Raw genomic sequence first — 14496 nt, 5'->3', positions numbered from 1 at the left:
TACAACTAGTTCATCCTAAAGGAGATCAGTCCTGAGTGATCACTGGAAGGACTGATGTTGAAGCTGAAACGCCAATATTTTGGCCACCTGATGCGAAGAGCTGACTATTGCAAAAGACCCTGATGCTGGGAAAGACTGAAGGCAGGAGAAGGGGACAACAGAGGATGAGATGGTTGGGTGGCATCATCGACTTGATGGACATAAGTTTGAGTGAACTCCGGGAGTTGGTGATGGACGGGGAGGCCTGGCATGCTGTGGTCCATAGGGTTGCAAAGAGTCAGACATGACCGAGCAACTGAACTGACTGAAGTGAACTGAATTGAATTAGGTTACAAGGTACTTCTGCTAAAGCTTTGCCAAGAGAACTCACTGGTCATAGCAAACACCCTCTTCCAACAACACAAGAGAAGACTCTACACACTGACATAACCAGATGGTCAACACAGAAATCAGATTGATTATATTCTTTGCAGCCAAAGAGGGAGAGATCTATACAGTCAGCAAAAACAAGACCAGGAGGTGACTGTGGCTCATCCTTATTGCCAAATTCAGACTTAAATTGAAGAAAGCAGGGAAAACCACTACATCATTCAGGTATGACCTAAATCAAATCCCTTATGATTATACAGTGGAAGTGACAAACAGATTCAAGGAATTAGATCTGATAGAGTACCTGAAGAACTCTGGATGGAGGTTCATGACATTGTATAGGAGGCAGGGATCAAGACCATCCCCAAGGAAAAGATATGCAAAAAATCAAAACGGTTGTCTGAGGAGGCCTTACAAATAGCTGTGAAAAGAAGAGAAGCAAAAGGTAAAGGAGAAAAGTAAAGATATATCCATTTGAATGCAGAGTTCCAAAGAACAGCAAGGAGAGATAAGAAAGCCTTCATCAGCGATCGGTGCATAGAAATAGAGGAAAACAATAGAATGGGAAAGACTAGAGATCTCTTGAAGAAAATTAGAGATGCCAAGGGAACATTTCATGCAAGATGGGCACAATAAAGGACAGAAATGGTATGGCCCTAACAGAAGCAGAAGATATGAAGAAGAGGTGGCAAGAATACACAGAAGAACTATACAGAAAGGATCTTCATGACCCAGATAATCACAATGGTCACTCACCTAGAGCCAGACATCCTGGAATGCAAAGTCAAGTGAGCCTTAGGAAATGTCACTACAAACAAAGCTAGTGGAGGTGATGGAATTCCAGTTGAGCTCTTTCAAATACTAAAAGATGATGCTCTTAAAGTGCTGCACTCAATATGCCAGCAAATTTGAAACACTCAGCAGTGGCCATAGGACTGGAAAAGGTCAGTTTTCATTCCAATCCCAAAGAACAACAATGCCAAAGGATATTCAAACTACCGCACAACTGCACTCATCTCTCACACTAGCAAAGCAATGCTCAAAATTCTCCAAGCCCGGCTTCTACAGTATGTGAACCGTGAACTTCCAGATGTTTAAGCTGGATTTAGAAGAGGCAGAGGAACCAAAGATAAAATTGCCAACATCCGTTGGATCACTGAAAAAGCAACAGAGTTCCAGAAAAACATCTACTTCTGCTTTATTGACTATGCTAAAGCCTTTGACTGTATGGACCACAACAAACTGTGGAAATTCTTCAAGAGATGGGAATACCAGACCACCTGACCTGCCTCCTGAGGAATCTTTATGCAGGTCAAGAAGCAACAGTTAGAACTGGACATGGAATAACAAACTGGTTCCAAATCAGGAAAGGAGTACATCAAGGCTATATATTGTCACCCTGCTTATTTAACTTATATGCAGAATAAATCATGAGAAATGCTGGGCTGGATGAAGCACAAGCTGGAATCAAGACTGCAGGGAGAAATATCAATAACCTCAGATATGCAGATGATATCACACTTATGCCAGAAATCAAAGAAGAACTAAAGAGCCTCTTGATGAAAGTGAAAGAGGAGCACGAAAAAGTTGGCTTAAAATTCAACATTCAGAAAATCATGGTATCTGGTCTCATCACTCCATGGCAAATAGATGGGAAACAGAGACAGACTTTATTTTGGGGGTTCCAAAATCACTGTAGATGGTGACTGCAGCCATGAAATGAAAAGACGCTTACTCCTTGGAAGGAAAGTTATGACCAACCTAGACAGCATATTAAAAAGTAGAAATGTTACTTTGCCAACAAAGGTCCTTCTAGTCAAAGCTATGGTTCTTCCAGTAGTCATGTGGATGTGAGAGCTGGACTATAAAGAAAGCTGAGTGCCAAAGAATTGATGCTTTTGAACTGTGGTGTTGGAGAAGACTCTTGAGAGTCCCTGGGACTGCAAGGAGATCCAACGCGTCAATCCTAAAGGAAATCAGTCCTGAATATTCATTGAAAGGACTGATGCTGAAGCTGAAACTCCAATACTTTGGCCACCTGATGCAAAGAGCTGACTCATTTGAAAAGACCCTGATGCTGGGAAAGATTGAGGGCAGGAGGAGAAAGGGATGACAGAGGATGAGATGGTTGGATGGCATCACTGACTCAATGTACATGAGTTTGGGTGGACTCTGGGAGTTGGTGGTGGACAGGGAGGCCTGGCATGCTGCAGGGTGGTTGCAAAGAGTTGGACACAACTGAGCAACTGAACTGAACTCAATTTACTTCTGTAGGCCTTAGTTTCTTTATCTGAAAAAGTGTTGGAAATTCTCATAATTAATTTATTTCTGCTCTGAAAAGTAGTGGTTCTTATAAAGGGAAAAGCATTTTCCTTTGGTCTCACATGGCAAAATTAGTGGGAGCATATTGAAGGGGATAGGAAAAACATTCCAAATTCAGAAAGGATCAAGATAAACAGAATTTAATTTGTGTACAAAATTAAAATGCAGACTTGAAAATTCCCCATGAAAGTGTTGTTTGATTTCAGGTAATTAGAGAGTGCCTGAAAGTAGTAGGGAAGAGTAGAAGGGGCCCTGAACTGTAATCAGGGGCTGAGCTTCACTAGCAAACTCACCGCAAAAGTGCAGGGAAGCCCCTTAATCAGTCTGCGTCTCAGAGACCCCACCTTGTGTACAATGAGGGGTCTGGCCAGACCAGTGGTTCCCAGGTGCTGGCTGAGTGGCGCAAGAATCAGGGAGCCCTCCAATCCACCACCAAAGAGATGGTCACGGTGGGGCTGAGGGCACGTTATGCTTTAAATAACCAGCCCTCCAGTAAAGGTGCAGATGATTCACAAGCGAGCAGTGGTGATCAGTGGGGATGACCCCTGGCAGCACCTCATTCAGATACACATATTCTATGCCTTTAGGGGCAGTCCAGCACCTGAATTTCACATGCTGAAGAACTCATTTTTCTAGTACCTCCAGAAGATGGTTATCTAGTCTGTTTGAACAGTTTCAGGACTAGAATACTTAGTATCTCCATTCTTCTCTGGGTCAGTTCTAATTGTTAAGTTCAAATTTACATCAAAATCCAACTCAAAGAATATGATCCAGGTTTTGTTTGCTGAAGAAATCAATAATCAGTCTGATTCTACTTTTACATAGAAGTCTTCAAGATGTTAGAAACATTTTCCCTTAGTCCTCTCTGGCTAAGTACATGACCTTCTTCCACTCTTTCTCACCTAACACGGCTTCTTGATCGGACTGTTTAAAATACAACAGCAAAGCAGTTCTGTATTCATTTATTTCTGGCACTATCTGTTTTAATATTTTGTTGATTAGCAAATAAAAGAGATCCAAATAAGTTAGAAAACATGTACAATTTCTAAGTGTTACCATAAAACCTAAGTCCTCCAAAGAGTAGTTTTTACTCCATTTTTAATTTCAAAACACAGAAGTATTTTCTGTTTTATTATTGAAAATATATTAAGGAGTGTAACAGGTATTTTCAAAGTACATCATAGTTTTAATACAATACAAATAGGCTTTGATTAAAATAATACTGATACTGTTAATCTGATGACATCTGTATGAAGCTAGTGTTAATAGCCTCTTAGATCTGAGAAAACTGAGGCTCACAAAGGATACTTCTTTTATTGAGTTTCTACTGTATTTTCATGTATAGCTTTAAGCACATTTACACGTTTTCTCTCTTTTGACAACTTTTTAGTGTTGTATCTGTTTCACGGAGGATAAGAACAATGGCAAGAGTGGTTACATAATATCAATGAAATTACCCAGTTATTAAGAGGCAAAGCCAGAATTGGTACTAAAAGCTTCTTCTAAGTCAAAGTGCTTCTCATTATATCAGGATACTTCTGAATATCACTTTCAGAGAATGTTAATATACCTTTACCTAGTCTAAAATCTGCAACTGAAAAACTATGTATTAACACTCAAATGACATAAACAAAGCAAAGCAATGACCAATCCTCTGCTCCCAAATTAATAATCTGAAAGCATCAATCTGGTGTTGCCAAAAACAAAAAGAATCGATGGCAACTGAAAACTCAAACAGAACAAAATTTTTGGACTTTTTTAGTTTTGTTTCTAATTGGCACTTCTATTTTAGAGTGGCATTCTGTTTCAATTTCCTTTTATCTAAAATGGTGTATCATTTGTTCTTATTCAATTTATAAATTGAGAACAGAGTACTTTGTCAGAATAGATGGAGCTGGACCAAAACAATGCTGTATCACTGTCTTAGGAGCAATAGCAGAACAGTAAGGGGACAAGTTCTCCCATTTTGCTTGTTATGACACGGAAAAGGCATCATTAAACGCCCCACAGCACATCTGTAGAAATCAAGCCAGTTTAATTATCCCTCAACTATACTACATAGGTCAACTCATGACTCCCCCACTTTACTATGAAATTATCTCTCTCCAAGTTAAGCATTAAAGCATCACAAGCCTTTAGGCAAGTGATTCATTCCTAGTTACTCTGGCACCAGCCCTGAAAATAAAGGGCATGAAGCACCACAATAAGGCCATGGGTGTGTCAGGCAGATTAAGGATTAAGGTCTCGATCTATCTATCTATCTGACCTTCTGTTGCTAGTAACTTTTTTGCTACAGAATAGTTATGTGGAAAAAATATAGTATTCAGCCTTCAGGGATAATTCTATATGTTAGTTTACTAAATATCATTCATTCTAAACAAGTTTTTTTTTTTTTAATTTACAATTAACATTTCTGAAGTTGGGATGCATCTAATAATCTATGGTATCTCAGATCTGATGACCTAATACAGTACATGGTAACATGAGGACATTTCATTAAGAAAAGCATGAGTGAGCTAAATAAGCAAACACTGAACAAAGGATTCCCTAAAACACCCTCAATGCAAAATAGAGCACAAAAGCTCCCTACTATAGATCAGCATTTCAGTGTTCTCTTAAAATTGGTAAAAACTAAATAGCTAGCAAAGAATATTCTGGAATTCTGAAACACTGGGGGGGAAAAAGGCCCATACTACATACAAAATAAGTTACAGTCTAGACTACCTTCTGATAAGATCTGCATATAAAATAAGTATTTTGGAGGGTGTCTACACTGATGATAAAACTATTACTGATAGTGTAATTTCCCACCATGTTGGTACTTTCCTACAAACATTACGTGAACACTTCATGTTCTCGAGTGCTGTGCTGCTCACACTGTATGTGTGTGTGAGCATGACAGTGCACACTCATGTTCCTGTCTCCTTGGCTCAGTCAGAGATGGTACAACCGTTAAAGCATTTCTTTAAGGCGTTATAAGTGTCTGAGTTCTTTTTCACCTCTAATGGTGGGCGGCGGGGGAATACACCTCTTTTTAAAAGAATGAGACAAAAAATTTAGAATTCTGAGGGCATGTTTAGGAAAAGATTAAAATAAAATAAATCATGAACCTAAGGAAAAAGAACTTAGATGAGGGGAGAGAATAATTCTTATGAAAGGTAAGTTTAATTAACAAAGGACTATGAAAACAAAACAAAAAGCTTTGTAATTGTAGTGGTTCATAACATCATAACTGTAAAGTGCAACTTTCATGCCTCAAAGCCATAGATTCTCAAGTTCAGTAGCTGCTATTCTGGGCTAGATTACTCTGTGTTGAGGGTGGCTGTCCTTCACACTGACTCCACCCATCAGATGCCAGCCATGTCCTGCACCCCAACCTCGGAGTTGCAACAGCTAAAAATGTTTCAACCACAGGAAAATTTGCCCCCTGTTGAGAAGTGCTGCTCTAACCTTTCAGTTATCAACTGGAATTAAAAAAAGGTTATTCTAGTTTCTCTGAAATTACCTGAAGAGTAGAAAACAATTTTAAAAATCCATTTTAAAGAAACATTGCTTCAAGTACGTTTTCCAGCTACAGAAGAAAAAAACTGAGACATTTAGTATTTGCTCAAGTATTTAAAATATTGGGATTTATATAAATGGGCACTTAAAAATAGGAAATAAACAAAATCCATAAAGTATCTTTTTTTTTCAACCATTATTCCCCTAGGATTCAGAAAATACCATCAATCGAACAGTCAGATGTAAGGAAATATATTAATTTACACTAGTATGGTGGCTATAATCAGAGATACCTTCACTTTACATACTTTATATTATTTACTATTTACAAAGAATGTTTAATCCATGCCAATGACTTTGCTAAAAGTACTTGATTTCTATGCATTATCTCACTAGAAGAAGAGATAACTTAATATCACTATCATAAATTTAAAAATTCCTAAGATTCAAGGTTTGGTTGTAACTGATCTTCCTGGTAAACTTTCCCAAACTTTATATGCTAGTAAAATATAGTAATCAGAATTCTGAGCACAGTAAGCTACATACAAGCATGGCATCTATGGAAAAAAGTTGCATCAACTCTTGGAGGCTATGAGGGTAATGGTGATGGATAAGTTACTACCAGTGACTAATACTCCTAAATGCTTAACTTCCAAACCATGCAGTTTAGAAAACAAGTATATTCACTAACACCAGAAATCCAAACATAAAAGAGAAAAAGAAATACCTTATTATCTAAAAAAGCAATGAACAGTGCAAATGGACACTTTACACAAAATAAGCATTGGACCCTCTTGATTAATACAGTTAAAATTTGAAGTTGAGTTCCCTTGTATTTAATAGCATTTTTTAATTGAGATATACTTCACAAACATAAAATTCACCATTTCAATGTACACTTCAATAGCTTCCAACACATCCATCGTGTTGTGTAGCCATCACCACTGTCCAATTCCAGATCACTTCCATCACCCCTGAAAGAAGCCCAGTGGCAGTCTACCCTCCAAACATCACCTAGCGATCACTAACTAATCTACCTTCTGTCTCCCATGGTTTTGTCTGTTCTAGATATTTCATATAACCACACATTATGTGGCCTTTTGTGTCTGACCTCCTTCACTTAGCATATGGTTTTGAGGGGTCATCCATGGTGTAGCATGTTCCTTCTCATGGCTGAATAATCCCTTACTGTCACAGCAACTAAGTGAAGCATTTCAAGCACTGTGCTTAGACATGTCACCTGAAACATCTTCAGCCATTCCTGGAGGCCTGTCGGTGGTTGCACAGTTGTGATTCGGCGTCGTTGTTGCCCTTGACCATTGGCTGCTCTCAGGTCTCCAAAAGTCGTTGGTGTTGCTGAACACGGTACAAGCCCAGTGGTACTACACAAACACAAGGGTGGAAGCAAAGACAGATATTTATTAAGAATTATGGGCTCTAATAAGAATGAGATGATATGGTATATTTCAAACATCAAATTATTATTTTTACTTGCTTATTTGCAGAAAGCAAGGATACACAAAACTTATTCTGCTATTCTTAGGTAAGTTTCCTCCCTCCTACATAACCAGCTGTTTTTATCCCAGCACAGCTAATTGCAACCAAATGGTAGATCTCTATGGCAAAACTGCAAGTTGTTGATAACATACAAATAATGTTAAAATACTTTCTTAGAAGATTCAGGTTCCACTTGTCTTATGACTGGTCTTTAGGAACATTATTAAACAAAAGTTTAAATTTCTTTCATAAAAAGGTGTGTAAGACTTATTAATGCTTTAAAATATCGTAAGTAGTAGTACATTCAGGCTTTAGACATTTCACTGGTCACATTATTCCTTAAGTTTGCCCCTGATGCCTTCTAGATTATTTATATTTGTCTATTTTTCTCTAATTTTCTATTGTTATTATTAAGCTTAGTCTAGATAGTATTTGATAAAAGTGAGCCTTGATTAGAAATGTATTTACTCAAACAGGTAGGTAGTGAGAACATATTATAAGCAAAATTAAGTGAAATGAGATCATCAAAATACTTTTATCCAGTAATTTAAATTCTGAGACAGTAAACACACACACACACACCCCCCACAAATCTGAAATTCAATTAATTCTGCCAACTAATAAAATAAATAAATACTCTATTTTAGAGACGTGTGGAAAAAAGGAGCAGGAAGATTCAGTTAACAAAATTATATTTGCAAAGTAATCTTCAGTTTATTGAGCTAAGACAGTACAGTGTTTAAAATCCAAAGAACATATAAATTGTATCCTAATAGTTAATTACTAAGGTCTGAAAAATGACTAATGAAGTAATCCCAATTCTTTTCTATCTAGCATATCTCATTATTTTGCTTAAAAATGCATCCCAGTCACCAGAAAAATACAAAAAAACTTCATATCTACCACTTTTAAATCTTTTAACATTATTCACCTAAGATGGTCTCTAACATAAAACAATTAAATCTTTTTTTTCTTCTATCAAATTTTAAAGGTAAGCTCTATTTTCTCCTCTGAAATGAAATAGAATGTGATTATAACTTAAATTTTCTAATAAAAATAATAAAAAATCAGTCTCATTTATTAGAAAATCTTTCAACAAAATTAAAGAACGTCAAATATACACTGACCAAGTCTCTAAAAAGACATGGCAATCAATATGCTGTCTGGTTTTCTTTAGTAAGACTGTGTTAAAAGGTTAAAAATAAAACTTTCTCCTATGCAGGTACTTTCTTAATAGAAAAAAGTAAGAGACGGAAGAAAAACTTTACTAAAACGTGTTCTATGGTAAAAATTCAGCATTCATTTATAAATGGCCTTGAAAACAACTGAACCATTCAATACTTCTGCCCTGGTATTAGTCTTATTAATAGAAGACCAAAATTATATGGTTGACTGAAATCTATACACTAAAAAAATAGCTTACTTTAAACATTAAACTCAGCATTCTCATCCAAGAAACAGTTTACCAAGACCAGTAGAAAAAAGCAAAAATGAAGTAAACAGTTTCACCTATCACTCCACACCCTCTGGTGAAAGTGCCAGAACACAGTGAAATTGTCAGAAGGCAAAGCATAAGCAAGAGAGGGGGAGAGTTAACAAGGGAAAATCACAACAAAAAGCATCTTCTGAATAAGCAAGAAATAGCCTTATTGTTCTCTTCTTTATCATTTTTGCATTTTTGGTATATAAAACTGTTCTAATCATCATGATTTCTAAATTTCAACAAAAGGCATCTGAAAGGAATATTTTCCAGAACTGAATGAAATAAAAGTATAAACTGTTCCCTGGAAGAAAAGAGATGCAATCTGTAACAATGTTTAATCACAAGTCTGAGTAATGTTAATTTTATTGCATTTTAAAGAATAACTCTAAATAAAAATTTTGAGGGGAAAAAAAAAGAAATGTCACCATCACGAAGTTCTTATGCTTTCTATATCTAATTTTCAATCAATTATTTCAAGTGACAAATATGCCAACAAGACTCATAAAAAGCCCTTAAGATGCTTTTGTCATTTAAATTTTAAAACACCACATTCCAAATGACATCCAAAGCCATTTTTAATTGGCTGGGTAATAGATACTGTGCTTAAGTTGGCCTAATTAGTGTGAGAGAGGGAAAAGTTTTATACTGATGCAAAATCCAAAAATGATGGAATGGTGCAGGAAACAAGACTACAATTGTATTTAGTTGTTATGGAAACTATTCTACTGGTGTAGAAATGTATGTGTTAAAAACATAAGGCTTACAAAGCGAATAAAGGGCGGTTTCTAACATAGTAATCTCATTAAATAAGATTTAGTTAGTAATTGTGAGGTCTACTTCACTGCTACTAAACGTATCTTCAGTTAGCCATATATAACTATCTACCCTCGAACAGCTGTTGCTATAGAAACAAGATACATTTGCTCATATCCATATCAGGACTTACTTTTTAGAATTCCTTCAAAATTATAATTTAAAACTTTTGCTGATAAGAGAACTTCTGCATGTGTCTTACTTCAATGCATTAGTAACAAAATGTATACCCACAGTGGTAGTCCTTCTTCTCCTTATTTAAAACGTATGTTTCCCAATTTTCAGTGATGGCAAAATGTGCTAAATAGTCAACAGTACTAGTGACATTATAACTCTATGAGAATAAAGTGAATGAAAGCTGTTCAGAATTATCAGCTCTTTAAAGAAACATGAGAATAGGGAGAGAATCAAATTATACTTAATATTACCTTGTATATTCTGAGACTTTGCATGGTTTCTTTCCCAAAGAAAAAGAGCGGACCTCAGAACCATGGTCCAACTTTCTTTTCATCTATAAGGTAAAACAAATGAGATATGTTAAAAAAATAACCACCTGTCCAATTATTAAATCTTAATGTTAGCATCAGTAATACTAAAAAAAAAAAAAAAACCCTTAAATTTTCATATGTCTGCAATATTAATTAGGCATAGCTAATTCATATAGAAGATAAATATTTCATAATTTCTTCTATCATTTCTACTTTGTTTTACTCTTTACAAGACTGGAGAAGTGAATTTCTCCCCCTAATATTTGTGCAGAATAGGGTATGGTGATTTAAAAATTGAAACCCATCGTACATATTCCTTGAGAGTAATACACCTTTCACACTTTCTGGTTTAAGGACCAATACACAGGAATATGTCAAGTTAACCCACACAGAAAAGAACCATATTCAACATGCTGTTCTTAGTGATTTTCATTTTCCTTTAAAAGACGTATTTAATTTCAAAATTAGAATGGAAGTAACAGTCAGTGACTTAAAACACATTATTACAAAAGGGGAAGGAGAATAATGTAAATAGAATACTCTTGAAAAGTAATTATGATAAGGCATAAAAAATGACTGTAGGCAATGAGGACAGTACAAAAAGTCAATCCATAATAAGAGGGAAATCTAGAGATAATACAGTAAAGGTAGGAAAAAACTATCCGTTGATATTCACACAGAATATACAGCTCTGCTGAATATGTATTATAGATACTCAGGACAAAATAGTCTAACTTGAAAACCAACAAGAAAAACAGAAAGATTTTAAAAGAATGAGTTATGCATCTTTGTAAGGTATATCCAACATTTGTAGTTTTAAAGTATTTCCTTATGCTACAGATATGTAATACTGTAAATATATTCAGAATTACATTTTGTCATCAATATTGAAATATCTACTTTTTATATTTTACTGTTGGTTAATGGAGGTCATCTTACTATAGACATGTTATAAAACTATATAAAATAAGATCTGATGAGATTGAACAACTTATATTTTAGTAATCCTTCTAAGATTTGTGCTTCCTAATTAATTACTATACTACTGAAAATGATGGGAAGAGGGGAATCCCCAGAGTGACAGAAAGTTATCCTCAATTTTATAAGGTGAAAAGCCCTGCTTTGCAGTAGCCTTATTTTCTTACCTACTGTTTCACATGGGAACGTCATAACACAGCATGCTACACCGTAAATACTAAGAACCACTAAGACTCTAAAAATGGTTTTGAATCATATTCTAGATAATAAAAACTGTGTTTTTATCATCATGAAGAAAGTCTTCTAGAACACAGGGATTATTTTACAATGTTAGAGGCAAGACATGAGGGTATGACAAGCTCATCCACAATTTATACCTTAGTTCACGAAAATACTGACTGAAAGAAATGGAACTGGTCTTATTTCAACCCTTCAGAAGTTTCTGTACTTATAACATTGTTCTAAAGTGACTCCTCTCAAAACCCACTATTTTCTTTCCCCAAATAATTTTAATAAAAAGCAAAAATAAATGCTTCAATATATAGGGTAGCCACGTGTTTACACGTGTATAAATTATAGACATACACACATACAGAAAAATTTATTCATCAGGAAGGTCAGTACAGATTACCTTAAAAATCTATTTTTATAACTTCTATGGATCCTCATTTTCAAAATTATGTTGATAAATTTTGATATTCATTGTAATTAAGTTAGGAATGTTGGCTTTCAGAACTTCTGGGATATCTTGTAAATACATTGGTGCAAATGCCATTTGCCACTAAAGGCAAACTTTATTTCCATCTTAGAAATCCTTCAGTGAATAAAAATGCCCGAAATTCATTTCAAGGGAATCACTGAGAAACGATTTTCAAATTTAGAATATTTGATAAAATAAAGCACTTTCTGTATGACTATGTAAGTCTTTATTATATTGTTTACTAAAAATACTGACTTTAGAACCAAAAATTAATTCTGCAATTTTGAAGGGATGCAGAAAGTCAGTAAAATCTCTTTAAATATAAATCCCTAATGTTCTAGTGATTCTTCACTTTAAGAGAGGCAACTAAAGGGGAAAAAAAAACCCACCCTATATACAAGGCATAGGAAAATTAAAGGCAAAAAGGTTCACTGAAAGCTAACTAAGGGTAGAGTATTTCCAGGTCAGCATTTAACAGAGCCACGTTTCTAAAGTACGAATATATTTTTAGAGGAAAAATTCTCAGATTAAAATACTCATTTTATTTTAAATGTAAAGCTTTTTTCAGCTCACGTTGTCTTTCCATTATTTGCTTACATTCATGATATAAAACAGAATACCAGACATCCAGCCACCCACCAAAATTAGAGGATACTGCAGCCATCTCTGATGATACAGATTTTCCTTCTCAGGCAGGCATACACACACACACACACACAATCATACAACACAGGAAGAAAACAGCTTACTTACTTTGTAAAAAATCATTTTTAGTGTGCCGTAGAAACCCATATTTTCTGGATTTTTCCCCTTCAGTGATTCTGTGCCCCCGTGTGTCCGGCTGCTTGGCAGTCTCTGACAATATAAACCTTTTTCAGGTAGGTATGTCACAGATTCTAATGTGGACATGCTCAGGCACGTCAGAAAAGGAAGATTAGGGAGCAGAACCGGCAACAAAACTCCACAGTAGAGGCAAATGCAGCTCAGTATCAAACCGCTTCTCGGGACACACATACATACATGCAGCTTGACTGAGGAGAACTCGAGGGAATAATGAGAGAGAACCGAGAAGATTATTGGAGGAGACTCTGCCCTGTCAAAGCCTGGACTGGAGAGATTCCTCCCTCAGCAGCAGAGGGATCAGATTACATCTTCCCTTGAACACAGAATGGTGCAGTCCAGGATTCAGCAATGCAGACTGCACATCAATTATATGGTGATCCGCTCCAGGGAACCCGTAAGCACACAGCGCGCTGAACAGAGGGAGGAGGTGGGCAGTCAAGGAGACCGCCCCCACGCCACAGCCCTCCTCTCCCCTTTCAAACTTTCAGGAGGTTATTTCTACATTTTGTAAAACCTGCATATTTGAAGTTTTAAATGGCAAGCATCATTTCCGCAAATGAATCCTTTCAGAAACATTTTGAAAATGGAATAGATTTTCATCTGGTCCTCCCAACAGAAGCCAAGCAGTCTATGTTCACTAACTGCTGCCCTATCGCAGTCCTGGCATAGGCTGATCACATTTGTCAAGTAGCTTGGTCAGTCCAAGGCGGGCAGTTGCAGAGGGAAGAATGAGAGAGTCTTTGAGGGCGATTTACAGAAAGGTGAACCAGTTTGGAACAGAGCAGCATTTGCAGAAATTATGTAATAAGTTATATTTCAACCTGCATATTTCTTATATTAATATTTAATATAAATATTCCCTATGCTTTTCCACCCCATTCATTTAAAACACAGGCTTAAAAAAAATTACCATACACTGTCAGTCCTTAGTAATCCTGAGAGCATCTTTCTATGATTAACAAACTAAGTATATAAAGTCTGGCTGAAAGGTTCTATTTCTCCAAAGAGAACAAAAACTGTGCTCATTCTTATAATTACGTGTTCATTTAATTTTGAGTAAATAGGAGGCACTGGACTTCCACTTCCAAACTTATCTTTACAGTGTATACTGCTTGTCATTAAAAACGTATTTTATATAATAATAAAAGGCATCAAAGTTTGCCTGAAGGCAACATTTTTCTTAGAATGACTGCTACACAAGTCTAGATATTTCATCTTGCAACTTGCTACAAAACTAGCTTTGGAGGCAATTATGAGATTCTTTGGACTAGAAAGGCCCATTATTAAGGGTCTAGTTAATTAACTCCTACCCTCCCCATTAAAGATCTTTATTACAAGTAAACTGTGTCCCTATAGTTATTTAAGCACTTAGAAAGTTTCTTCAGGAAAAAGGAAAGTTGGGATAACATCTTGACTTATTACATTTTAATACTTTCTGCTACGGTTATAAATGACTTTTGTTAGAAAAATGATTCTAAATGACGCATAAAGTAGTATCATTT

At 35.9% G+C, this 14496-nt stretch overlaps 1 protein-coding gene across 4 annotated transcripts in view; it reads right to left on the bottom strand.

The window, feature by feature from the left end:
- Positions 1-14496, bottom strand: part of FBXW7 (F-box and WD repeat domain containing 7) — a 221866-nt gene that overhangs the window by 20575 nt on the left and 186795 nt on the right. For 3 of the 4 annotated variants that reach the window (XM_040251447.1, XM_040251448.1, XM_040251450.1), the window contains 2 exons: positions 10414-10496; positions 7433-7574 (listed from right to left, as the gene is read on the bottom strand). In XM_040251447.1, the coding sequence (XP_040107381.1) occupies positions 7433-7574; positions 10414-10496 (225 nt within the window). Of the gene's footprint in view, positions 1-7432; positions 7575-10413; positions 10497-12904; positions 14168-14496 lie in introns of those variants that run through there. The other variant, XM_040251449.1, reaches the window with a different exon arrangement.

This window comes from Oryx dammah, unplaced genomic scaffold (genome assembly GCF_014754425.2).
Source record: "Oryx dammah isolate SB20612 unplaced genomic scaffold, SCBI_Odam_1.1 HiC_scaffold_12, whole genome shotgun sequence".
Classification (NCBI taxonomy): domain Eukaryota; kingdom Metazoa; phylum Chordata; class Mammalia; order Artiodactyla; family Bovidae; genus Oryx; species Oryx dammah.
Note: the sequence above shows the minus strand (reverse complement) of the source record. Positions and strands in the feature narration are given on the sequence as shown.